Source organism: Cherax quadricarinatus, chromosome 19 (genome assembly GCF_038502225.1).
Source record: "Cherax quadricarinatus isolate ZL_2023a chromosome 19, ASM3850222v1, whole genome shotgun sequence".
Classification (NCBI taxonomy): Eukaryota; Metazoa; Arthropoda; class Malacostraca; order Decapoda; family Parastacidae; genus Cherax; species Cherax quadricarinatus.
The window spans coordinates 4,770,837-4,797,663 of NC_091310.1; the positions used below are offsets into that span (position 1 = coordinate 4,770,837).

The 26,827-nt window shown below is 41.8% G+C and overlaps 1 protein-coding gene across 1 annotated transcript in view; it reads right to left on the minus strand.

Moving 5' to 3' along the window:
* LOC128688200 (cell adhesion molecule Dscam1) overlaps nucleotides 1–24,062 on the minus strand; it is an 876,413-nt gene extending 852,351 nt beyond the window's left edge. Inside the window, exons 1-2 of the mRNA XM_070086854.1 lie at nucleotides 23,972–24,062; nucleotides 23,453–23,639 (exon numbers count right to left, since the gene is read on the minus strand). Of these exons, the coding sequence (XP_069942955.1) occupies nucleotides 23,453–23,639; nucleotides 23,972–24,062 (278 nt within the window). The remainder of the gene's footprint in view (nucleotides 1–23,452; nucleotides 23,640–23,971) is intronic.
* Between the last annotated feature and the right edge of the window lie 2,765 nt (nucleotides 24,063–26,827).

The window sequence follows — 26,827 nt, forward strand, 5'->3', positions numbered from 1 at the left end:
AATTCTTAGGTAGCAAACACAGCTGACAACAAAGAACTTAGAACTTAAGATAACTTTGTGGAGGTATTGAAATGATCGAAAGAATATTTTAAAACGTTTTTAAATGTTTACGAGTAAAAAACAAAAGAGAAGTGGTGATTTCAAGCATTGGACAGGGAGGAATTAAGTGTTGGATGAGAAGGGAATATCAGAGATGGAATTGGAGGAAGTTAGTGAGACAGTGTTTAGGTTGAAAGTAAGCACCGCAGCTGGGACAGAAACTAGAGGGATAAAAATGCGAGAAAGATGTTGGGATACAGCTCTGGTGCTACCGGTGTCTTTGTGTAATATATGATTAAAAGAAGGGAAACTACTTAGGGTTTGTCTCCATGAACGCTGGGGTACTAAAACCTGATTTCCAGTGTTTGGTGCCTCGGGTGATGGGAAGTACTTGTGGCAGTTGTGGTGTTGTGAAGTGCTTGTGGTAGCTGAGGTGGTGGCAGGTATTTGTGATAGTCGTGGTGGTGAAAAGTACTTGAAAAAAATTGCAGAGGAGTGAAGTACCTGTAACAGTTGAGGTGGTAGGAAGTTCAAGTGTCAGCTGTTATGGTGGGAAGTGCTTGTGACTGTTCTGGCCGTGAGAATTATCTGTGACAGATAAAATGGTAGGAAGTGCTTGTTACAGATGGGGTGGAGGGAAATACCTTTCAAAATTGTGGTTGTGGGTAGTGCCTGACATTGGTGTGGTTATGAAAAGTGCTTGTGGCAATTGTGGTGGTGGGGAGTGCTTGGGGCATATGTAATGGAGGGAAGTACGTCTTACTGAAGTCGTGGGTGAAAGCGTTTGTGTTAGTCGTGGTTGAGAGAAGTGCGTGTGACAGTTGTTGTGGTGGGAAGTACCTGTGATACCTGTGGTGGTGGGAAGTATCTGTGGCAGTTGTGGTGGTGGGAAGTGCCTGTGACAATCGTTGTGGAGGGAAGTGCATGTGGCATTCGTGGTGGTGGGAAGTGTCTGTGACAGATGTGGTGAAAAGGACCTATAACAGTTGTGGTGGTGGGAAGTGCTTGTGACAGTTGGGGTAGGAAGTGCCTGAGACATTTGTAGTTTTCGGAATTTCCTGTGCCATTCGTGGTAGTGGGAAGTACCTGTGACAGTTGTGGTGGTGGGAAGTGCCTGTGACAGTTGTGGTGGTGGGAAGTACCTGTGACAGTTGTGGTGGTGGGAAGTACCTGTGACAGTTGTGGTGGTGGGAAGTGTCTGTAACAGTTGTGGTGGGAAGTGCATCTGACAGTTGTTGGGGTGGAAAGTGTTTGTGACAGTTGTAATGGTGGGAAGTAACTGGCACTGTTGTGGTTATGGGAAAATCTTGTGAAACTTGTGGTTGAGGAAAGTACCTCTCATTGATGTCCTGGGTGAAAGTGCTTGTGATAGTCGTGGTTGAGGAAAGTGCTTGTGACAGTTGTGGTGGGGGAAGTACCTGAGAGAGTTGTTGTGATGGGAAGTACCTGTGATACCTGTGGTGGAGGGAAGTACCTTTGACAGTTTTGGTGGTGGAAAGTACCTGTCAGAGTTGTGGTCGTAGAAAGTACCTGTGATAGTTGTTGTAATGGGATGTATCTGTGACACTTGTGGTAGTGGGAAGTACCTCTGATAGTCGTCGTGGTGGGAAGTGTCTGTGACAGTTGTGGTGGGAGAAGTACCTGTGGCAGCTGTGGTGGTGGGGAATTCCTGTGACAGCTGTGATGGTTGGGAAGTACCTGTGCCAGTTGTGGTGGTGGGAAATGTCTGTGACAGCTGTGGTGGTGGGAAGTTCCTGTGACAGCTGTTGTCGTGGGAAGCACCTGTGACAGCTGCGGTGGTAGGAAGAATCTTTGACAGTAGTCGTGGTGGAAAATGTCTGTGACAGTTGTGATGGAGGAAAGAACCTGTAACAGTCGTCGTGGTGGGAAGTGTCTGTGACAGTTGTGGTAGGAAATTAATGTGACATTTGTGATAGCATCAAGTTCTTGTTACAGTTCTTCTGATGAGAAGTGCTTGTGACAGTTACTGGGGTGAGAAGTGCTTGTTACAGTTGCTTGGGTAGGAAGTACCTATGACACTTGTGGTGGTGAGAAGTACCTGTGACAATTGTGGTGGTGAGAAGTACCTGTAACAAATGTGGTGGTGGAAAGTACTTGTGACAGGTGTGGTGGTGGGAAATACTTGTGACAGTTGTGGTTGTGGGAAGTGCCTGTGACAGTTGTAGTGGTGGGAAGTACATGTGACAGTTGTGGTGGTGGGAAGTACCTGTGACAGTTGCAGTGGTGGGAAGTACCTGTGACAGTTGTATTGGTGGGAAGTACCTGTGACAGTTGTGGTGGTGGGAAGCACCTGTGACACTTGTGGTGGTGGGAAGCTCCTGTGACAGTTGCGGTGGTGGGAAGTACCTGTGACAGTTGTAGTGGTGGGAAGTACCTGTGACAGTTGTGGTGGTGGGAAGTACCTGTGACAGTTGCGGTGGTGGGAAGTACCTGTGACAGTTGTATTGGTGGGAAATACCTGTGACAGTTGTGGTGGTGGGAAGCACCTGTGACAGTTGTGGTGGTGGGAAGCTCCTGTGACAGTTGCGGTGGTGGGAAGTACCTGTGACAGTTGTAGTGGTGGGAAGTACCTGTGACAGTTGTGGTGGTGGGAAGTACCTGTGACAGTTGCGGTGGTGGGAAGTGCCTGTGAGAGTTGTATTGGTGGGAAGTACCTGTGACAGTTGTGGTGGTGGGAAGCACCTGTGACAGTTGTGGTGGTGGGAAGCTCCTGTGACAGTTGCGGTGGTGGAAGTACCTGTGACAGTTGTAGTGGTGGGAAGTACCTGTGACAGTTGTGGTGGTGGAAAGTACCTGTGACAGTTACGGTGGCGGGAAGTACCTGTGACAGTTGTGGTGGTGGGAAGTACATGTGACAGTTGTAGTGGTAGGAAGTACCTGTGACAGTTGTGGTGGTGGGAAGTACCTGTGACAGTTGTGGTGGTGGGAAGTGCCTGTGACAGTTGTGGTGGTGGGAAGTACCTGTGACAGTTGTGGTGGTGGGAAGTACCTGTGACAGTTGTGGTGGTGGGAAGTGCCTGTGACAGTTGTGGTTGTGGGAAGTACATGTGACAGTTGTGGTGGTGGGAAGTGCCTGTGACAGTTGTGGTGGTGGGAAGTACCTGTGACAGTTGTGGTGGTGGGAAGTACCTGTGACAGTTGTGGTGGTGGGAAGTACCTGTGACAGTTGTGGTGGTGGGAAGTACCTGTGACAGTTGTGGTGGTCGGAAGTGCCTGTGACAGTTGTGGTGGTGGGAAGTGCCTGTGACTGTTGTGGTGGTGGGAAGTACCTGTGACAGTTGTTGTGGTGGGAAGTGCCTGTGACAGTTGTGGTGGTGGGAAGTACCTGTGACAGTTGTGGTGGTGGGAAGTGCCTGTGACAGTTGTGGTGGTGGGAAGTACCTGTGACAGTTGTAGTGGTGGAAAGTACCTGTGACAGTTGTGGTGGTGGGAAGTACCTGTGACAGTTGTGGTGGTGGCAAGTGCCTGTGACAGCTGTGGTGGTGGGAAGTACCTGTGACAGTTGTGGTATTGGGAAGTGCCTGTGACAGTTGTGGTGGTGGGAAGTGCCTGTGGCAGTTGTGGTGGTGGGAAGTACCTGTGACAGTTGTGGTGGTGGGAAGTGCCTGTGACAGTTGTGGTGGTGGGAAGTACCTGTGACAGTTGTGGTGGTGGGAAGTGCCTGTGACAGTTGTGGTGGTGGGAAGTACCTGTGACAGTTGTGGTGGTGGGAAGTGCCTGTGACAGTTGTGGTGGTGGGAAGTACCTGTGACAGTTGTGGTGGTGGGAAGTGCCTGTGACAGTTGTGGTGGTGGGAAGTGCCTGTGACAGTTGTGGTGGTGGGAAATACCTGTGACAGTTGTGGTGGAGGGAAGTGCCTGTGACAGTTGTGGTGGTGGGAAGTACCTGTGACAATTGTGGTGGTGGGAAGTGCCTGTGACAGTTGTGGTGGTGGGAAGTACCTGTGACAGTTGTGGTGGTGGGAAGTGCCTGTGACAGTTGTGGTGGTGGGAAGTGCCTGTGACAGTTGTGGTGGTGGGTAGCACCTGTGACAGTTGTGGTGGTGGGAAGTACCTGTGACAGTTGTGGTGGTGGGAAGTGCCTGTGACAGTTGTGGTGGTGGGAAGTGCCTGTGACAGTTGTAGTGGTGGGAAGTACCTGTGACAGTTGTGGTGGTGGGTAGCACCTGTGACAGTTGTGGTGGTGGGTAGCACCTGTGACAGTTGTGGTGGTGGGTAGCACCTGTGACAGTTGTGGTGGTGGGTAGCACCTGTGACAGTTGTGGTGGTGGGTAGCACCTGTGACAGTTGTGGTGGTGGGTAGCACCTGTGACAGTTGTAGTGGTGGGAAGTACCTGTGACAGTTGTGGTGGTGGGTAGCACCTGTGACAGTTGTGGTGGTGGGTAGCACCTGTGACAGTTGTAGTGGTGGGAAGTACCTGTGACAGTTGTGGTGGTGGGAAGTGCCTGTGACAGTTGTGGTGGTGGGTAGCACCTGTGACAGTTGTGGTGGTGGGAAGTACCTGTGACAGTTGTGGTGGTGGGAAGTACCTGTGACAGATGTGGTGGTGGGAAGCTCCTGTGACAGTTGTGGTGGTGGGAAGTACCTGTGACAGTTGTGGTGGTGGGAAGTGCCTGTGACAGTTGTGGTGGTGGGAAGTACCTGTGACAGTTGTGGTGGTGGGAAGTACCTGTGACAGTTGTGGTGGTGGGAAGTGCCTGTGACAGTTGTGGTGGTGGGAAGTACCTGTGACAGTTGTGGTGGTGGGAAGTACCTGTGACAGTTGTGGTGGTGGGAAGTGCCTGTGACAGTTGTGGTGGTGGGAAGTACCTGTGACAGTTGTGGTGGTGGGAAGTACCTGTGACAGTGGTGTGTACCTGTGACAGGTGGGGAAGTACCTGTGACAGTTGTGGTGGTGGGAAGTTCCTGTGTCAGTTGTGGTGGTGGGAAGTCCCTGTGACAGTTGTGGTGGTGGGAAGTACCTGTGACAGTTGTGGTGGTGGGAAAGACAGTTGTGGTGGTGGGAATGTGGTGATACCTGTGACAGTTGTGGTGGTGGGAAGTACCTGTGACAGTTGTGGTGGTGGGAAGTACCTGTGACAGTTGTGGTGGTGGGAAGTACCTGTGACAGTTGTGGTGGTGGGAAGTACCTGTGACAGTTGTGGTGGTGGGAAGTACCTGTAACAGTTGTGGTGGTGGGAAGTACCTGTGACAGTTGTGGTGGTGGGAAGTACCTGTGACAGTTGTGGTGGTGGGAAGTGCCTGTGACAGTTGTGGTGGTGGGAAGTGCTTATCATACCACTGAGTCGGCAAAACGTTATTGATCTAGTTCAAAGTCATATGGCAAAGTATATGTATAGTTAATTCTATTTTTATTGATATTGTTAAAGTGAATAAAGAAAGCATATCAGGTTGTATTATGACTCAGATCATCAACATAATATTCCATACTTTATACAATTGAAACAGTCTACCCGATGTCTCTCATGAATTTGATTAGATTCTAGTTTTCGATTATTAATATCTAACTCATGAGAAAATAATTATCACATCATTGGTTAAGAAAAATCTACCTAATCATTAGATAAAATACGAACCAGGTTAGGTTTTCAATACCTTCTTTTTTTTCTAAGACATTGAGACGAAAGGTTTGGGGTCTGTCCGTTTCCATAAGTGTCGTGTTAATTTTTTTTCTTCTTCCTTGACGTTCCTCATGGTGACATTTATTTTGTTCTCAAATTGCGAGCCTTTGTAGGGTATTTTTTTGGACATGCTATTGTCTGCGTGTGGCACAGTTGTCTGAGTGTGCCATCAGTATAATTACTTCTCTTGAGATGAGGATGTCTCGCAGAACACTCCTCATTCTCTTCCTCCTCTCTTACTCCTCTTCATGCTGCTGGGGATGTTGCTAGTGTTGCTGCTGCTGCTGCTGATGATGCTGCTGGTTCATCATCGGCAACTGCTGCCACTCCTGCTGTTGTTGCGACTATTGATGTTGTAGTTGCTGCTGTTGTTTCTGATAATGTTAATACTCTTTATTTTCACGGTACTTCTGATGATAATATTGATTATATTGGTGATGATGATGACGTGTCTATTGCTATTGTTGCTGCTTTGGTGGCTACGGCAGCTGCGGTCCATGCTATTACTTCTGCTTTCTGCTTTCTGCTTGAGTTGCTACGTCTTCTGCTAATGTTGCTGCCACTGTTGTCTTCCAGAACCTATCTAACAGCTATTTTTCCATGCCTCTGGCTTTTTTCTTTTTCTATATATCTATTTTCTTCACTCTCACTTTTACCATGTTGCTGAGTTTATTTTCACAATGATCTCTTGCAGTGGGTGGACATTCCATTTCATTCCTTGTTCAAACTTGCTGCAAACATGAACAAGATTCACAATCGCTGGTGTGTCATCTAGTCTTACTCAAGCACTGTTTAAGAAATATTTGTGTCATCTTGTCCTTTCAATACTTTGGAAAAACTGACCATTCTCTTTCTGAGAGACTCAGGGAGCACAAACGTAGTGTTAAGCTTGCCGACACCAACAATGCTCTTTTTCTGTCATGTCAGAAATCAGAGTCATGCTGGTCTTCTGCTAAAACTGTCCACCCTACTTTTAACTTCCACAGACGCCGTCTGGTTGAATCCTCCCTTATGCACAACTTTCCTTGGATGAATCTTAGTCGTGGCTTTGTCTCTGTAGATGCCTTTCTTTCCCATTACATTGTAAAATGTGGGCCCCTAGCTTCCTTGCAGTGCTCTTCTTAGTCTTTGACTCCACTACTACTACTACTGCTATCACTACCACCACTTCTTATCTTCCTCTACTACTTCTCTTGATCCGTCCCTGTCTGCTGGCCTATATATACTTCCTTCTTCTCTCATTTCTGTTAGTGTGACTTTGTCAATGGTTCAAGTCGGACCGAAACATCGTCGTAAGCTCCTCTCTCCTAAGTGCGGGTTCTTTGTGTATTTATGTTTTCATCTTACTTCTCTACGTGTCTGGACAAAAATGAATCAGATTTCCTCCAGTTTATTTCTTTGTGGTTGCAGTGCTTCGCAATTGTTAGATTATAAACTCATTATAAAAATTTTGTGTTACGGAATTTTATTCTGTGGGCACAATGTTTTACAATAAGTGCCCTTTCATTCGCACAAGTGTTAACTGGCTTCTGTGATACTCCTCTGTTTTACAGTGTGTAGATTTATTCAGTCTGTTTGGGTATCATTAGCTACTTAATTATGGACAGAAATATTGTGCATCTAATTGATCTCTTATAAAATGTTAGAATGGCCAGCTTCTGTAAAGTTTCATTCTTAAACTCTATGTCTGCTTAGTCAGCTTCTTTTCTAGGTACATTTCTGTTTTCAAAATTACTCTCCCCTCCACGGAACTGTCTTACATAGCGTCAGATTGTTCGCTCTCTACTGTACCGTACTTTTATACACTGTCTACTTAAGCAGCTTATGCGGAGGTAGCAGTTGATGCTTCTATTGATGTAGAAGTGTTGTTTTCTCACACAGACTGTTACTATTCCAACACCACTTTCATAAATAGCTTATTTGCATACTGGTTCTTCTAGCAACAAATCTTTGAGTCTCTGCATACGTCTGCAAACGGATCCTCATCCATAACTTATTAACATTTGTTAATAATCATTTTCCTCTCTCTACTACTTCATGATGAGAGTTTTACGCTCTGAAAGACTGTACTTTCATCCTATTTGCATTATTGATTAGCTTTCTACCTATATAATATCCGCTTCAGTTTCAATGTATAAAATCATTGAACCAATTATTAGTACAATAACCATACCAAGGGAGAGTATTAATACCTGCGAGTTTGCCGTCCATGTATATGAAACGGCATCTTGCCTTCATAATTAAGTGCAGAAGGCATCTCCACAAACTATGTCAATATTACATATCTGACATTTTTTCATCTCATGCCAAGATTTTTTAATTATTTTGGCAGTATTTACAGTGGAGACAGGAAGGACTCTGGCTTCCCAGAACAGTAGGGGACACCAACAAGGAATATACTAATAAGTGCTGGATGACATACATACAACTGAAGAGGAGGTAAAGAAGCTGCTTAGTGACCTTGAATCCTCAAAGGCAATGGGACCGGACAACATCTCCTCGTGGGTCCTTAGAGAGGGAGCAGAAATGCTGTGTGCCACTAATCATAATCTTCAACACATCCCTTGAAACTGAGCAACTACCTAAGGTATGGAAGAAGGCAAATGTAGTTCCCATTTTTTAAAAAAAAGAGACAGAAAGGAGGCAATGACCTACAGATCAGTACCACTGACGTGTTTAGTATGCAAAATCATACAGAAGATTATCAGGAGAAGAGTGGTGGAGCACCTGGAACGGAACAAGAGTATAAACGACAACCAGCACAGATTCATGGAAGGCAAATCCTGTGTCACAAACCTTCTGGATTTCGATGATTAAGTAATAGAAGACATGAGAGAGAGGGGTGGGTTGATTGCATTTTCTTGGACTGCAAGGCCTTTGATACAGTCCGTCACAAGAGATTAGTGCAGGCGCATATAACGGGAAGGGCACTACAATAGAGCAGATAATACCTGACAGAGAGGCAACAACGAGTCATGGTACGTGATGAGGTATCACAGTGGGCACCTGTGACTAGCGGGGTCCCACAGGGGTCGGTCCTAGGACCAGTGCTATTTTTGGTATATGTGAATGACATGATGGAAGGGATAGACTCAGAAGTGTCCCTGTTCGCAGATGATGTGAAGTTAATGAAGATAGTTAAATCAGATGAGAATAAGGCAGGACTTCAAAGAGACCTGGACAGGCTCGACACCTGGTCCAACAACTGGCATCTCGAATTTAACTCCGCCATATGCAAAGTCACGATGATCGGGGGAGGGCAAAGAAGACCGCAGACAGAGTGTAGGCTAGGTGGTCAAAGACTGCAAGCCTCGCTCAAGGAGAAAGATCTTGGAATGAGGATAACACCGAGCATGTCTCCAGAAGCCCACATCAACTAAATAACTGCTGTAGCATATGGGCACCTGGGAAACCTGAGAATAGCGTTCCGATACCTTAGTAAGGAATCGTTCAAGACACTGTACACCGTGTACGTCAGGCCCATACTGCAGTATGCAGCACCAGTTTAGAACCCACATCGGGTCAAGCACGTCAAGAAATTAGAGAAAGTGCAAAGGTTTGCAACAAGGCAAGTTCCGGAGCTCAGGGGTATGTCCTACTAAGAAAGGTTGAGGGAAATCGGCCTGACGACACTGGACGACAGGAGGGTCAGGGGAGACATGATAACGGCATACAAAATACTGTGTGGAATAGACAAGGTGGACAGAGACAGGATGTTTCAGAGATGGGACACAGAAACAAGAGGTCACACTTGGAAGTTGAAGACTCAGATGAGTCAAAGAGATGTTAGGAAGTTTTCTTCAGTCATAGAGTGGTCAGGAAGTGGAATAGTCTAGCAAGTGATATACTCCAGGCAGGAACCACACATAGTTTTAAGACAAGGTATAATAAAGCTCATGGTGCAAGAAGAGAGAGGACCTAGTAGCGTTCAGTGAAGAGGCGGAATCAGGAGCTGAGTATCGACCCCTGCAACCACAATTAGGTGAGTACAATTACGTGAGTACACTCGTACCTAATCGTTTTGTAAATCTTCTTATTCCTTAAAGTTTGTGAATCTTTCCGGTTCTTCTTTAAGTTTATGACACATGATCAATATATCCGAGAGAAAGCTGTACCCATCTGCTCACTTCTTTCTCGCTACAAACTGTCTGGGGAGGACGCGCACATCACTGACAAAATCTGTCTAGTATTTTAGTTCCGCTAATTTCTGCTGGTAATTTGGCAAGACTGTTCTTATGTCTGTTATTACCAAGCTACATTGCTTTGTTATGAATATTTTTCGCAATTCATTTAAAGATTGAATTTAGTCTGACATTTACTAGGGCTATGATTACCATGGAAATTGATTTACAATTGCGTTTACTCCTCTCTCTGCCTTCAGATTGCACGGGATGTGCATTTTGTGAATGTTCTGAGAGTGTGCCCTTACATAAGCTACGCTGTCATATTTATGTGCTGTTATATCAGGTGCTGTTTTAAACGATACTTCGTCACTATTGCTGTTTTAGCAAGTTTTAGATTTGAGCTTCAGAGATAAAGGTTTGCTACCATAACAAGACTTACTCCTCCATCCTAAATTGAAACTTTAGCCATTGATCGCACCATTTAATTTCTGAATGCCGAAGCGTCTTTTGCTAAGCCTTCAGTTCATTTGGTATCTTTTTTATGTATTGTATAATAAATTTTTTGTCATTATTGTTCATTAACTACAAATACTGAGTAACCTTCACACCTAATAAATGGAGAAATCTAATGGTCAGTTATTGTTTATTAGTGTGACTGTCCCAAGTTTTCCTCTAGGCACACACCTCATCCCACTTTGATCTTGTTTGCTGTAGATCAGGGGGAAAAGATCACAGAATTTGCAGCAGCATCAAGGAAGGCTTTCCAACATCCAGATGCCCAGCAATAAGGGAGCTGTCCCAAATATCAAGATCCGTCGGCAATTAAATGCATCCTTGAACAGCTTGCAAGCAGGTGTGGGACTACACAAGTGCCCCCACATTAACTGAAATCTATCTCGATACATCTTGAAAGAAGGAGGTTCAGCTGCAAGCTTCAGATGTTTTGCATGTTGTGGGTTGTACCTAGGTTATCACTGTATGGAAGAACATCGTTATTTCTGCTTCATCATGCAACAAAGATGGAGTACAAAGGGGCAGTCTGCTACTCATTTCCGTCTCAGACCGGCGCCACATTTTACACTGAGGATCGCGTAGGGATTGCATCGACCAAGCGCACATACGCACAAAAGGGTTATCAAAGTTTTTCCCTTGAGTATAATTAAAAATGGGTTGGGCAGATATTTTCGTTAGTGGGACTGGGTTTGAGAAGGACATGCCTAGTATAAGCCAGTGGGACTACTGATGTGTTCTTCCTTTTCTTGTCAACAATCACTTTTTGGACTAGCAGTCTTAATCGTCTAAACCTGAGAGCCTGCTGACAAGAGTCAGCATGTGTTGAATCAGTCACCTGGTCAGCATTAGGTCGATAGATAGGTCAGAACAAGATGGTGTAGTAGCAAAAGAATTGTAAATATATAATAAAGCGTTACATCACGTGCCAAGGCGTCAGATGGCTGTTCGACTTTATCACCAACCTATTTCATCTTATCTAAATGAGATTCTTTACATCGAATAGTGGCTAGATCAGGAACTTCATATTTAGTCCCACAAATACGCTTATGTTTCTATATGGACCAACAAATTTCCAATCTAGTTATGACATTGCTGACATCTTGTTGAAATTCAACAACACTTAATTTTAACCAATATTGATTTTATTAGGTTCGATACGAGCAGTGACTTTTGTCAATCCATCAATACCTTTAAATTAAGACTGATAGATTGAACACTCCATCTCTAAGCTGAAGGACTGATTGATTACCTGAACATCCTCGTATTCCTCCGTTCTCCCCTGTATCGGACTGATGGAGCCATTGATTGGCAAATTGTTTCCACTATATAGATTCCCAAATGTTGGTCAAGTGTCTCATTCATAAGTTCTTGTAAGAGATTGTTTTACTCTCTTGAAAATAAGTTCATTACATAATCATCTTTGCAATTATGTGTAGGTGAAGAATACCACAGCTCATATGGAACTCTTGTTACCACCATTCAGAGCATAATGCAGTGACACTCCTATTGAGAATTTCAGGTCAGAGATGATCGCATGCTGCACATCACAGATTGCTTAATCCCAGTTAGAGATACTAGGATAAACCATTGCTAACAGGATACTGTATTACAATGGTTATCTTCCTGATCTTAAAATATTACACTAATTTGTCAAGCACTACATTACAGAATTCACCTCCATTGTCAGTAACATAAATATAAACAAATAATTCTCTCTGTTCATCTTCACTCACAAATATTTACTCTCTTGGAGTGAAGGATGAAAGTTAGTCAAAAGGTCAGTGGAGTTTCCTTCTCAAAGTTGCTTGGTGGGAGGATAAGCTGGGTTGGGGCCACTACAGTACCTTCGTAGAGTACACACTTCTCCCAATGCAGTACATTCCAGAAGATACCAGCTGCCACACGGTTTAACGGAGTGGTCTTGTCCTTGTTGGCTGATGTTTAGGATATTGTGACTTAGCTTCAAGGCAGCATAGAGATTATCACTAAACTGATGAACAGGTCGACTAAGACATCCAAGTCTGGCAACTTCTAACAGCAAGTTATAACTCATCAGCAAGTCACTGTTCGGTACAGGTAACTGAACTGATGAGTTGTTGTTCTCTTTGGTCAGGAACTTAATTACATGAAACCAAACTGCATCAAGTCTATGAGTTCCTGTGATGTAGTAATAGATAAAGGAAGAATCTACTGCAATTACCTCACTGTGACGAGACCGGACATTAGCTGCTACGTTCTGCGTTCCAGACAGTCTTATAGGGAAAATATAATAATTTGAATTACTTAAAAAAATTTAATATTTTATCTTTCTGCGTTTTATAAAAATAAAAACAAAATCTTTAGGGCATTTTTATGTTTCACAAATTTAGTGAATCATTAAAGACCATGTTACCTGTGATTTTTATTACAAACTGGTTATACTTAATGACTACGGCTGTCATTTAACTTTATTATGCCTTATTTGTTCACATTCCATTTTTAAACCCTGGTGAACTATCACCAGTGGAAGGTTCATGGAACAACTAGCAAGTACAGCTGTTCTCTGGTAAGTGCTACATAGACGTATCCCAGTACTGGTCTCCAACAGTAACTATAAAAAGCCTCTTCTGATAGGCTACAAAAACTCAAAACCCACGTATTCAACTTTAAAGGAGGTTGGTATTGTCAGGGGAGGATGTTGGTGCCATTTTGCTACTTCTAATCTCAAAATAGTATAGAGTTATTATGCAAAAATTGCTTATTAACTTAAGTCTGCATCTTCACAGGGGTGTCTAGATCCTGGTGAGGAGCTCACGATCCAAGAAACTTTATTTATCATCCTCTTCCTTGGACCAGGTCTTAATGACTTTCATTCCCTGGGCTCTATGTGGCCTTACAGACTTGGAACTTCCCAAAGATAAAACAAAAAAATTCTGAATGACAACAATCTATGTGGAAGATTGAGACACTTATGCAACATATGCGAATCTTTACTGAGGAAACATTTCGCCACACAGTGGTTCATCAGTACAATACAAATCAAAAGGGTATAAGGAGAGGAGGAGTTTGAGGTAATCAGTCCCTCAGACTGGAGTCGATGTGTTCAGTCCACGTCTACGGCTCTATGCTGTACTTCCTACAAGATTGATGGACTGAACACATTGACTCCAGGCTGAGGGACTGATTATCTCTAACTCCTACTCTCCTTAAACCCTTCTGATTTGTGTTGGACTGATGAAGCCACTCTGTGGAGAAACGTTTCCTCAGTAAAGATTCCCATATGTTGCATAACTGTCTCAATCTTCAACTTGTCGGGTTTTTAAATCATTTATCACATCAATCTATGTGGCTGATGCATCATGTTAAATGGATGAAGCATTATTAAGGTTTAGGCTGTGTACCTGGAAATTTGATTAGATTCCGCCTGACAAATGTTAGATGTGTCTCCTACTCAGCCACAAACTATTACTGTTGGAGTCTTCTCAAACGCAACATTGATTGTCGAATCTTTACGTTTAAATGCCAATGTATTAAAACAAACTGAATTCCTTGATATAACTGGAGAATGTTCTTTCTTGTGAGTAACAACTCAGAGAGTTTCACTCTATTGGTATATATTGTGGTTAAATTATCGTATATTTACGTACGAGTCAATAACACTGGTATGCCATCCTAACCATTGTGAAAAACAATTGTGTGTTATCTATCGAAAGCCTTAATTACTTCCTTTCTTAATAACCTACTTAATTTATCATTAAGCTCCCTAGTGTTAACATAAGGTGTTTTATTAAGCTCCCTAGTGTTAACATAAGGTGTTTTATTAAACTCCCTAGTGTTAACTTAAGGTGTTTTATTAAACTCCCTAGTGTTAACATAAGGTGTTTTATTAAACTCCCTAGTGTTAACATAAGGTGTTTTATTAAACTCCCTAGTGTTAACTTAAGGTGTTTTATTAAACTCCCTAGTGTTAATATAAAGTGTTTTATTAAACTCCCTAGTGTTAACATAAGGTGTTTTATTAAGCTCACTAGTGTTAACATAAGGTGTTTTATTAAGCTCCCTAGTGTTAACATAAGGTGTTTTATTAAACTCCCTAGTGTTAACATAAGGTGTTTTATTAAGCTCACTAGTGTTAACATAAGGTGTTTTATTAAACTCCCTAGTGTTAACATAAGGTGTTTTATTAAGCTCGCAAGTGTTAACGTAAGGTGTTTTATTAAGCTCTCTAGTGCTAACATAAAGTGTTTTACTTAAGCTTCCTAGTGTTAATATATGGTGTTTTATTAAGCTCCTTAATGTTGTAAAAGGTGTTTTATTAAGCTCTCTGGTGTTAACAGAAGGTGTTTTATTAAGCTCCCTAGTGTTAACATATGGTGTTTTATTAAGCCCCCTAGTGTTAATGCCATTTAAAGGGCAAGGCAGACTAAAATGCGAATTTGAAAGTGATTTCGATGTATGGTCTCTGAGGCCATCCAAATAAAGTTGTGAAAGTTACATGTCGAGCAATTGCAAATATTCGAAGACCGAGTAAACTCGGTCCTGCCCGTTTGGGGTATAACAATTTAAAATGTTGCAAGGTTGCAATTGTTAAAAAAAAACAAATAAATATTTTTTAAATTTATTATACAAGTAGACAATATAAAACAATATAAACAATATACAACAGAATACCTATGAACCTAGTTTTTTCCTCAGAATCTGTTTGAAAAGTAGTACGTATGGTTTTTTGCTGGACATACAAATTAATTTGAAATGCAATGTTGTCTATCACGTCTTGAGTAAAAAAGTCTGTAAAACAATCATATGCAGACCTAACTTCAATAGGCTTTACATGTTTATATGCAGGCAAAGGGTCAGTCTGGATGTCATCATTCTTCCATTGGGTGTCTCCTTGAGAAGCAAGATCATCTTGAAGCTCTTCTTCATCAGGGTACTCCACAACAGTAGTACGTTTCTTCTTGTTGTTCAGTTTCTTCTTTTTTTGCTGGTGGCCCAGCTTCCTCCTCCTCATCTGTTGACACCTCTGCATCTGGTGGCAAGTATTCATCATCAGTTTCCACCATATGCAGGTCATCTGGGTCTTTATCTGAGTCACTATTGTCCCAAACACAGACAAATTTCGACTTAGCCTTTGAGGACTCACCATAGAACAATTTCTGATTGATCTGGAAGGACAATAAAAATGTTCTGTACACACCCAGATCATTACTGAATTCATATATACACTACCAAATTTTATGGAAATATTTATATAACGAACCTTGAAAACATCACCTAAACGGGCAGGTCAGAGTGTACTTGGACCTCTTCTGCTGCACTTTTTTCATTTGCATGGTGCACTTGTAATATGCTTCACAACATCTTTATATATATATATATATATATATATATATATATATATATATATATATATATATATATATATATATATATATATATATATATATATATATATATATATATATATCAAAATATGGCTAAACTATTCATTTACGCACTAGACACACAAATCAGTACTTACCGACATGGTAGAGGGGGAAATGCTTGAGTATATAAGCAGCACTCAACGAAAAACACGAGTCTGGGCGACGCCAAGCTAGAAGTGTTTACATTCTGCTCTCTCGACCAATGGGAAGCGAGGAGACGCCATCACAGCTTAGCTGGAGCGACTCAGGGAAGGTTTGTGATTGGACAGAAATAGAGAATAGGACCCCAGATGCGCTGGGGGAGCAGGAGGACATGCGCAAAAACCACGCTTTCAAGACCAAGATCGAGTATAATTGGTCCTACCCAGTAAAGGTTAATTAATATAAGATGTTTTATTAAGCTCCTTGATATTGTAAAAGTTGTTTTATTAAGCTCCCTAGTGTTAACATAAGGTGTTTTATTAACCTCTGTAGTGTTAACATAAGGTGTTTTATTAAGCTCCCTAGTGTTATAAAAGGTGTTTTATTAAGCTCCCTAGTGTTAACAAAAAGAATTTTATTAAGCTCCCTGGAGTTTACCTAGTGCTCTCTAATTTTTTATTGTATTATATAGCTGTATTTTTTTTGTCTCAGTGTTATTACAACCAGAGATTTATGGGTTATATTTTTATTTTATTTTTGATGAATGGGCAAAGACATTTCCTTATAGACCATAGACCTTTTTTTGACAACAAATGACAGAAATAAAAGACTGAATGTATATAAATATTGTGTGGCCTCTTGAAACTAAAGACATTCATTGTGTGGTGATGTGCAGCAATGCTGTATATGGTCTTGCTGCTATATCATATATATATATATATATATATATATATATATATATATATATATATATATATATATATATATATATATATATATATATATATATATATATATATATATATATATATATATATATAAACATAACTGCAGTCAGCCAGAATTCGATCCTACATCACCATGCCCAGCCCTGTCAACAACTGTCTGGCTAGGCGGATTACAGAAGAAATTAAACCTTTCTTTTTTGGAATCTCATTATGCGTTTTGAAGATGGATGAGGGAATTCATTTATAAATTACTAACAACAGGTGAGAGAGGATTTCCCATTGCCATACCAAACTTCTGAGCGTAAAACTTGTCATTGGATACAAATTTTGCATCAACAATACAAAGTTCAATATGTTTAATGACAGTAGGAACTGGGAATGGAAAATTGTAACTAACAAATTCTTCAGATAAGAAACTTAGTAAATCATTAACTGGAACTTTTGTAAACAAGGAAGTAACATCAAAACTAACCATGTTAAAATCATTTTAGTCAGTCAGGAAGCTTAATTTATCAACTAAATCTGTTTTTAAGGTTAAAGTTAGAAATTTTGCCAACAATAGAGCTCAAAATGTCTTCAAGCCATTTGGATAATTTATATGAAACTGACAATATGGAGCTAATAATTGGTCTGACTGGATTACCTGGTTTATGTGTTTTTATAAATTCATATTTGTAAGGTCTAAAGATGGATTAATAGAAGTAAATTGTTTGATTAATTCATCTTTGCTTTTCAGTAGAAGTTTTATTGTTTTATTAAAATTCCTGTTAAGAGATTATTCATTTTTTTCTTGGTAATCATTTTCTTTCATAATTAATAATACATTTATTTTATTTCCTTTAGTAAGGTGCAATTTTTTATTATTAATAAGTGCATCATAAGACTCAAAGAATTTTTTAGGGCAATTGGGAATATTTTATTTTAACATAGAACTATATACCATTCCCTTACTAATATTAATTTCTTCAGTGGATAAATCAGAAGATTTTTCTAAGTTACAAAAGGCTTTTGCAATTTCAACATCATTAAGTTTTTTAGAAGTTGCAAAACTTAGACCAAAACCTAGAGCAGCAGCTGTATTTTTAATCAAATATTTCATCTGATAAGTTAAATACAAAATTGTTATTAGCATGCTTTGTTCAATCACTGTTTTCAATTAAAATGTCTAATTTTCTGTGTAGTTTGTTTATGATTTTATTATAAATTCTTCTGAGTATATTTCAGCAATGATCCAACATACTCTGTTTCCAATTAGATATAATGGCCTGATAATGTGAGAAGTCACGAAAGCGCTTGTTATTTCACTACTTTTTTACAGTGGTTGTTCTGCATATTGTGATATCACCTGTTTACTGAGGTCTTATTGCATCAGTGGATACCACACGACTCTTCAGAATGTTCTCGGTAAGCTTTCCTAATCTTATTTCTTTTGTTACCCAGTTTTCCTCTGCACTGATCAAGTCAAAAAAGCTTAAAATTCGACTTGATTAAAAAAAAGAAAACATTTGAATGCATAAGTTTTGCCCAAATCTCTTGTACCAAATAGATTCCTTGACATAAGAGAACGTCCCTTTGATGATTTTATGAGAATTATTCTTCAGAAACATATTGAAAGTACTAAAACACTGGAGAAGGAAGCATTCAAAATATTGAGATACAAAAAATGCTGCTACTTCACCTAGTTTATAACTCCGATGGTTATTTTCTTACCAATGACCAGGACTTTACACTCGACCACTTTGAACTTCATCTGCCACTTTGTAGACCAAGACATTAATTTGTTAAAATCCTCCTAGAATTCACTGGTATCCTCCTCAATAAATCATACGGCCTATTTTTGTATCATCAGCAAATTTGCTGATTCCTTCATCAAGGTCATTAATGTAAAACTGATCCTTGTGGAATGCCATTAGTGACTAATCCCCATTCAGGTTTAACCCCATTAATGGAAATTCTCTGCTTTCTATTGTTAAGTCATGCTTCTATTCATGCAAGAACTTTTTCTCCTACACCATGAGCTGCCACTTTTCTTAACAGTCTTTTGTGAGGTACTCTATCGAAGGCTTTACTAAAATCCAAATAAACAATATAATATTCCTTATCACTGTCTACTGCCTCAAATGTTCTATTGAAGAAGGTCAGTAAATTTGAAAGGCAGGAACGACCTCTCGTGAATCCATGCTGAGATTCATTAATCAAATTATGCTCTTCAAGGTGACTTCTAATAATGTCAGCTATAATTGATTCTAATAATATTTGCCTACTATAGACGTCAGGCTCATGGACGGTAATATGATGGAATGGACTTATCCCCTGATTTGAATATAGGAATTACATCAGGTGTCTTCCACATCTGATGTGGATGGGCGCATTAAACACGCTCATTAATGGCTAACTAATCTCCATCTTGCATTCTTTACGTACCCTGGAAAAAACTCGTCGGGTCCCGGGGACTTATTTTGTTTCAGCTTATCTATCTGTTTGATAACCATGTCCCTCGTGATAGTAATATTAGTTAATTTGAATTCTTCATGAGCTGAGTAATTGCTAATTTCTGGACTCTCATTTACGTCTTCTTGTGTAAAGACAGACAAAAAATAATCATTAAATAAAGAATACACTTCCAGTTCGTTATCCTTCAGCTGTCCATTCCCAACTTTCAGAGGTCCTACTTTTTCCCTCGCCTTCGTCCTATACACTTGAAAGAACCCTTTTGGATTAGTCTTTGATTCACTAGCAACTCTAATTTCATAGTCACGTTTAGCCTTTCTAATCCTTTTTTTTTTTTACTTCTCTTTTCAACTGAACATATTGGCCAATAATGTATGGGCTAGATTTAGGAACGTAGTGTGAGTGTTTAGCAGAAGTTTGCAGTTATAAGAAAGTGGGTGAGGGAGGGAAGAAGAGCGATTGGTGTAATGATGAGGTGAAGAGAATAGTAAGAGAGAAAAAGATAGCATATGAGAGGTTTTTACAAAGTAGAAGAGATGCAGAGATGCAGTGAGGGAGGATCACATGAAGAAAAAAAAAGAGATTAAAAGAGCGGTGAAACAATGTAAAAGGGGAGCATATCAGAGAGTTGGTGAGATACTATCCACAAATTATGTGAGAATAAGAAAAAGTTTTGGAGTGAGATTTATAAGTTAACAATGCTTTAGGAGTGATTCGATTTGACAAATAAAAATAGGATGGGAGAGTTATTTTAGGAAGAGTTGGAAATATTGGGAAAATGGAAGGAATACTTTGAGGAACTGTTAAATGTTGATGAAAATAGAGAAGCTCTGATTTTGTGCATTGTCCAGGGAGGTATAACATCTTGTAGGAGTGAGGAAGAGCCAGTTGTGAGTGTGGGGCAGGTGCCTAAAGCAGTGAGTAGAATGAAAGGGGGTAAAGCAGGAGAGGATTGATGGGATAAAGACAGAAATGTTGAAAGCAGATGAGGATATACTTTTGGAATAATTGGTGCTTTTATATAATAACTGAATGAAAGAGGATTGGCAGAGAGCATGCATAGATTCTTTGTATAAAGGCAAAGGGTACAAAAGAGAGTGTAAGAACTATAGAGGAATAAGCCTATTGAGTATACCAGGTAAAGAATATAGTAAAGTTATTATTGAAAGAATTAAGAGAATGAAGGAGAGCAAGATCCTAGATGAGCAAAGAGACTTTAAGAAGGGTAAGAGGTGTGTAGACCAAGTGTTTACAGTGAAACATATATGTGAACTGTATTTAGACAAGGGTAAAGAAGTTTTCGTTGCATTTATGTATTCGGAAAAGGCTTATGATAGGTTAGACACTAGAGCATTGTAGTAGATGTTGCAATTGTATGTAGGTTACTGAGTTTTTACAAGAATAGTAAGGCTCAGGTTATAATATGTAGGCGAAAGGGATATTATTTCCCAGAAAAATTATGCCTTAGACAGAGATGCGCGACGTAAGAGAAATGAATGCTTGGGTGTTGGTAAGAGGTGCGTAGAATTAACAGAAGAACAATCTAACTTAAAGTGGGAGTTGTCATAGTTACATTTTGCTGATGACACTGCACTGTTGGGGGATTCTGAAGAGAAGTTACAGGGGATGGTGAACGAGTTTGGAAGGGTATGTAAAAGAAGGAAATTAAAAGTGAATATAGGAAAAGCAGGGCCACGAGGATAACAAAAAATTAGGTAATGTAAAATTGGATATCAGATTGGAGGGAGTATGGAGGAAGTGAATGTATTCAGATACTGGAAGTGGACTTGTCAGTAGATGTGTCTATGAGTTGTGAATGTTGCAACAAGAAGAAGGTTGGAGGCAGTGATGACGTGTATGGGGCAAAGTGTGGTATGAATATAATGCAGATAATCCATAGCTTGGGGGTTTGAAGGAAAGTTTCTAAAAGTATTATAAAGAGGACATAGGAATGGCCGTTGAGATAGTTTAGACATATAGAGAGGATGCGACAAAACAGAATGACTTGAAGGGAATATAAATCTCTAGTGAAAGGAAGGCGGGGTAGGGGTCGTCCTAGGAAATTTGGAAGGAGGGGGTAAAGGAGGTTTTGTGTGTGAGGGGCTTGGACGTCCAGCAAGAGTGTGTCAGAATGTTAGATAGGAGCGAGTGAGAATGAATGGATGTAGTGATTCAGGGAAACTGGTTAGCCAGCCTTAAGTCCTGGAGGTGGGAAGTACATTGTCTGCGCTCTGAAGGAGTGTTGATATGTTGTAGCGTTTTAACTGTCGTGTAGGTCCACCTCTGGCAAGACAGTGATGATCTGAATGATGATGAAAGTGATTCTTCTTTTTCGACTCATCCTGCCTTTTCTAACATATTTAACAGATGTGTTAAAAAAATATCTGGCTTCTCCAATGTGTATGTTGTTAGAGTCATACGAGTCAAGAGTTTTCGGCGATGACAGAATCAGTAATAACCATAGAGTCAAGCTCAGCTTCTTAAGTTAACTTTAGCCTCAAGAAGATGGCCAACTATTCAGCAAGCAGTGTAGACGATCAGTTGTTAATTCTTATTCTAAATTCAACTACGTTCCTTCTGTTTTTATCTAGGGAAGTGGGTAACAAGAGCAGATGCAGCCCTGCTAGTAGACTCCTGGTTAGGTCTATCAGTCTATATCTACCTACCTAGAGTCTACTTAGAAAGTGTTCAGGGGGTCAACGCCCGCGCGGCCCTGTCCATGACCAGACCTCGCAATCAATCAGGGCCTCATCCATCAGGCTTTTACTGCCGGCCGCACTCAAACCACAACCCGGCTGGTCAGGTACTAATTTTGGGAGTCTGTCCAGCTCTCTCTTGAAGACAGCCAGGGGTCTTGAAGAGAGCCAGGTGTCTTGAAGAGAGCCAGGGGTCTTGAAGATAGCCACGGGTCTTGAAGACAGACAGGGGTCTTGAAGACAGCCAGGGGTCTTGAAGACAGCCAGGGGTCTTGAAGACAGCTAGGGGTCTTGAAGACAGCCAAGGGTCTTGAAGACAGCCATGGGTCTTGAAGACAGCCAGTGGTCTTGAAGACAGCCACGGGTCTTGAAGACAACCAGGGGTCTTGAAGAGAGCCAGGGGTCTTGAAGAGAGCCAGGGGTCTTGAAGAGAGCCAGGGGTCTTGAAGACAGCCACGGGTCTTGAAGAGAGCCAGTGGTCTTGAAGACAGCCACGGGTCTTGAAGACAGCCAGGGGTCTTGAAGAGAGCCAGGGGTCTTGAAGACAGCCACGGGTCTTGAAGACAGCCAGGGGTCTTGAAGACAGTCAGGGGTCTTGAAGACAGCCAGGGGTCTTGAAGAGAGCCAGGGGTCTTGAAGACAGCCAGGGGTCTTGAAGACAGCCAGGGGTCTTGAAGACAGCCAGGGGTCTTGAAGAGAGCCACGGGTCTTGAAGACAGCCACGGGTCTTGAAGACAGCCAGGGGTCTTGAAGACAGCCAGGGGTCTTGAAGACAGCCAGGGGTCTTGAAGAGAGCCAGGGGTCTTGAAGACAGCCAGGGGTCTTGAAGAGAGCCAAGGGTCTTGAAGACAGCCATGGGTCTATTGGTAATCCCCCTTATGTATGCTTGGAGGCAGTTCAATAAGTCTTGGGCAGCTGATTCTTATTTTCATATCTCATAGCACTTATGTTTTTCTTTGGGGAATGTTGCACCGCTTATCGAGAATTTTGCTTTCTTAGGGAGTGAATTCCGTGTACATGTTAGTGAGTCATCCCTCTAGGATTTTCCAGGTGTAAATTATAATGTATCTTCCTAGACTTTCCTCCAATGAGTACTGGTAATTGAGGTGCTTGATAGCACTTATACGTACAGTGAAAGTTCTCTGTATATCCAGGTCTGAAATTTCTCCTGCCTTGAAAGGGATGTTTGTGTACAGCAATATTCCAGCCTCGAGAGAACATATGATTGAAAGAGGATTATTATTGGCTAGTCATCCCTTGTTTTAAAGGTTCTCATTATCCATCTTAATATTTTCCTAGCAGATGTGGTAGAAATATTGTAGTGATCTTTGAGACTCATATTATCACTAGATTACAATTTGCTTTATACTCTTCTGTAATTTTTATTTACTCAAGTTTTCCATAGCGAAGTAACAGAAATTTGCCCTAACTGAACTTCACATTGTTATTAAAGAGTTCGTTTATATAACTTACGATAAATAAATAATTAATAGAAAAATTTCTTTTTGGGGAGTTGCTTTTACAAGTGAAGACAATGGTCACTATAAATGAGAATTTTAAAAACTTTGAATGCTGTAAATTCTGTAAATAATGTAAACAGTGTAAAGACAGCACATGTGCACAAACTTACCTGAGCTAGGCTTGGTTTGGACCACTAGTAAATAGTGTAAATAATTTAAAGAGAGTAAAGACAGCATGTGTGCACAAACTTACCTGAGGCCTGGCTGGCTCTGCACCGCCTCACCCGACGCGCCTGTCCAGGTAATGGTGGGCGTGGGAGAGCCCAGAGCAGCGCATCGCAGTTTCACGCCCGTCGAGTTAGTGAGATAGGTTCGAGAGGGCGGCTCCAGCACCAGCAGCGGACCACTGCTACGCCCGCGCACGCCCACACTCCACAAAACTGAGGAAGTCACAAAGAAGCTGTGAGATCGGTGATTACTGCCGACACTGTTAAGACAATAATTTTTTTTCTGTATCCTTAGTAAAAAAAATACACGTTTTGGCTCCCTAACTGTTCGTATGTATATTTTTGTTTTGATTACCCAGGGAATCGATTTATTTCAAAGGAAATAATCGAATTATATTTTGCAAACTGCATCACATTTATCAAACAAACTAGTGTTTCTAAAAATTATATAATATTCGATAAATGATTGTGTTGCAGATATCAACGTATCCGCGTAAATAAATTCTTTTTGTTCGTTTGTCGATAATTCAAGTGATAATTTTGACCTGTCTCGCGGCTTCTACGAAGAAAGTTATTTCCGAAGGAACTGTGCCAATCTGTGGCATGATTATCTTGCAATAAGCTAAGAAATAGCATGATTATCTTGCAATAAGCTAAAAAATAGCATGATTATCTTGCAATAAGCTAAGAAATAGCAAGATTATCTTGCAATAAGCTAAGAAATAGCATGATTATCTTGCAATAAGCTAAGAAATAGCATGATTATCTTGCAATAAGCTAAGAAATAGCATGATTATCTTGCAATAAGCTAAGAAATAGCATGATTATCTTGCAATAAGCTAAGAAATAGCATGATTATCTTGCAATAAGCTAAGAAATAGCATGATTATCTTGCAAAAAGCTAAGAAATAACATGATGATCTTGCAATAAGCTAAGAAATAACATGATTATCTTGCAATAAGCTAAGAAGTAGCATGATTATCTTGCAATAAGCTAAGAAATAGCATGATTATCTTGCAATAAGCTAAGGAATAGCATGATTATCTTGCAATAAGCTAAGAAATAACATGATGATCTTGGAATAAGCTAAGAAATAACATGATTATCTTGCAATAAGCTAAGAAGTAGCTAATACGTTGACTTCAATCTCCATGTGTATCCTTGCAAAGCAAATATTATTGTTGTTGTTAGTAAGTTTAGCATTTGATGCAGCTTGGTGCAGCTTGGTGCAGCTTGATGCAGCTTGATGCAGCTTGGTGCAGCTTGATGCAGCTTGGTGCAGCTTGATGCAGCTTGGTGCAGCTTGGTGCAGCTTGGTGCAGCTTGATGCAGCTTGGTGCAGCTTGATGCAGCTTGGTGCAGCTTGATGCAGCTTGGTGCAGCTTGGTGCAGCTTGGTGCAGCTTGATGCAACTTGATGCAGCTTGGTGCAGCTTGGTGCAGCTTGATGCAGCTTGGTGCAGCTTGATGCAGCTTGGTGCAGCTTGGTGCAGCTTGGTGCAGCTTGATGCAACTTGATGCAGCTTGGTGCAGCTTGATGCAACTTGGTGCAGCTTGGTGCAGCTTGGTGCAGCTTGATGCAACTTGATGCAGCTTGGTGCAGCTTGGTGCAGCTTGATGCAACTTGATGCAGCTTGGTGCAGCTTGGTGCAGCTTGATGCAGCTTGGTGCAGCTTGATGCAGCTTGGTGCAGCTTGGTGCAGCTTGGTGCAGCTTGATGCAACTTGATGCAGCTTGGTGCAGCTTGATGCAACTTGGTGCAGCTTGGTGCAGCTTGGTGCAGCTTGATGCAACTTGATGCAGCTTGGTGCAGCTTGGTGCAGCTTGGTGCAGCTTGATGCAACTTGATGCAGCTTGGTGCAGCTTGGTGCAGCTTGATGCAACTTGATGCAGCTTGGTGCAGCTTGGTGCAGCTTGGAGCAGCTTGATGCAGCTTGATGCAACTTGATGCAGCTTGGTGCAGCTTGGTGCAGCTTGATGCAACTTGATGCAGCTTGATGCAACTTGATGCAGCTTGGTGCAGCTTGGTGCAGCTTGGTGCAGCTTGGTGCAGCTTGGTGCAGCTTGGTGCAGCTTGATGCAACTTGATGCAGCTTGGTGCAGCTTGGTGCAGCTTGGTGCAGCTTGGTGCAGCTTGGTGCAGCTTGGTGCAGCTTGGTGCAGCTTATTGCAGCTTGATGCAGCTTGGTGAAGCTTGAAGCAGCTTGGTGCAGCTTGGTACAGCTTGATGCAACTTGATGCAGCTTGGTGCAGCTTGGTGCAGCTTGATGCAACTTGATGCAGCTTGGTGCAGCTTGGTGCAGCTTGGAGCAGCTTGATGCAGCTTGGTGCAGCTTGGTGCAGCTTGATGCAACTTGATGCAGCTTGGTGCAGCTTGGTGCAGCTTGATGCAACTTGATGCAGCTTGATGCAACTTGATGCAGCTTGGTGCAGCTTGGTGCAGCTTGGTGCAGCTTGGTGCAGCTTGGTGCAGCTTGGTGCAGCTTGGTGCAGCTTGATGCAACTTGATGCAGCTTGGTGCAGCTTGGTGCAGCTTGGTGCAGCTTGGTGCAGCTTGGTGCAGCTTGGTGCAGCTTGGTGCAGCTTGATGCAGCTTGGTGCAGCTTGAAGCAGCTTGGTGCAGCTTGGTACAGCTTGATGCAACTTGATGCAGCTTGGTGCAGCTTGGTGCAGCTTGATGCAACTTGATGCAGCTTGGTGCAGCTTTGTGCAGCTTGATGCAACTTGATGCAACTTGATGCAGCTTGGTGCAGCTTGATGCAACTTGATGCAGCTTGGTGCAGCTTGATGCAACTTGATGCAACTTGGTGCAGCTTGGTGCAGCTTGATGCAACTTGATGCAGCTTGGTGCAGCTTGATGCAACTTGATGCAGCTTGGTGCAGCTTGATGCAACTTGATGCAGCTTGGTGCAGCTTGATGCAGCTTGGTGCAGCTTGATGCAACTTGATGCAGCTTGGTGCAGCTTGATGCAGCTTGGTGCAGCTTGATGCAACTTGATGCAGCTTGGTGCAGCTTGATGCAACTTGATGCAGCTTGGTGCAGCTTGATGCAGCTTGGTGTAGCTTGATGCAACTTGATGCAGCTTGGTGCAGCTTGATGCAACTTGATGCAGCTTGGTGCAGCTTGGTGCAGCTTGATGCAACTTGATGCAGCTTGGTGCAGCTTGATGCAACTTGATGCAACTTGATGCAGCTTGGTGCAGCTTGATGCAACTTGATGCAGCTTGATGCAGCTTGGTGCAGCTTGATGCAACTTGATGCAGCTTGGTGCAGCTTGATGCAACTTGATGCAGCTTGGTGCAGCTTGGTGCAGCTTGATGCAACTTGATGCAGCTTGGTGCAGCTTGATGCAACTTGATGCAACTTGATGCAGCTTGGTGCAGCTTGATGCAACTTGATGC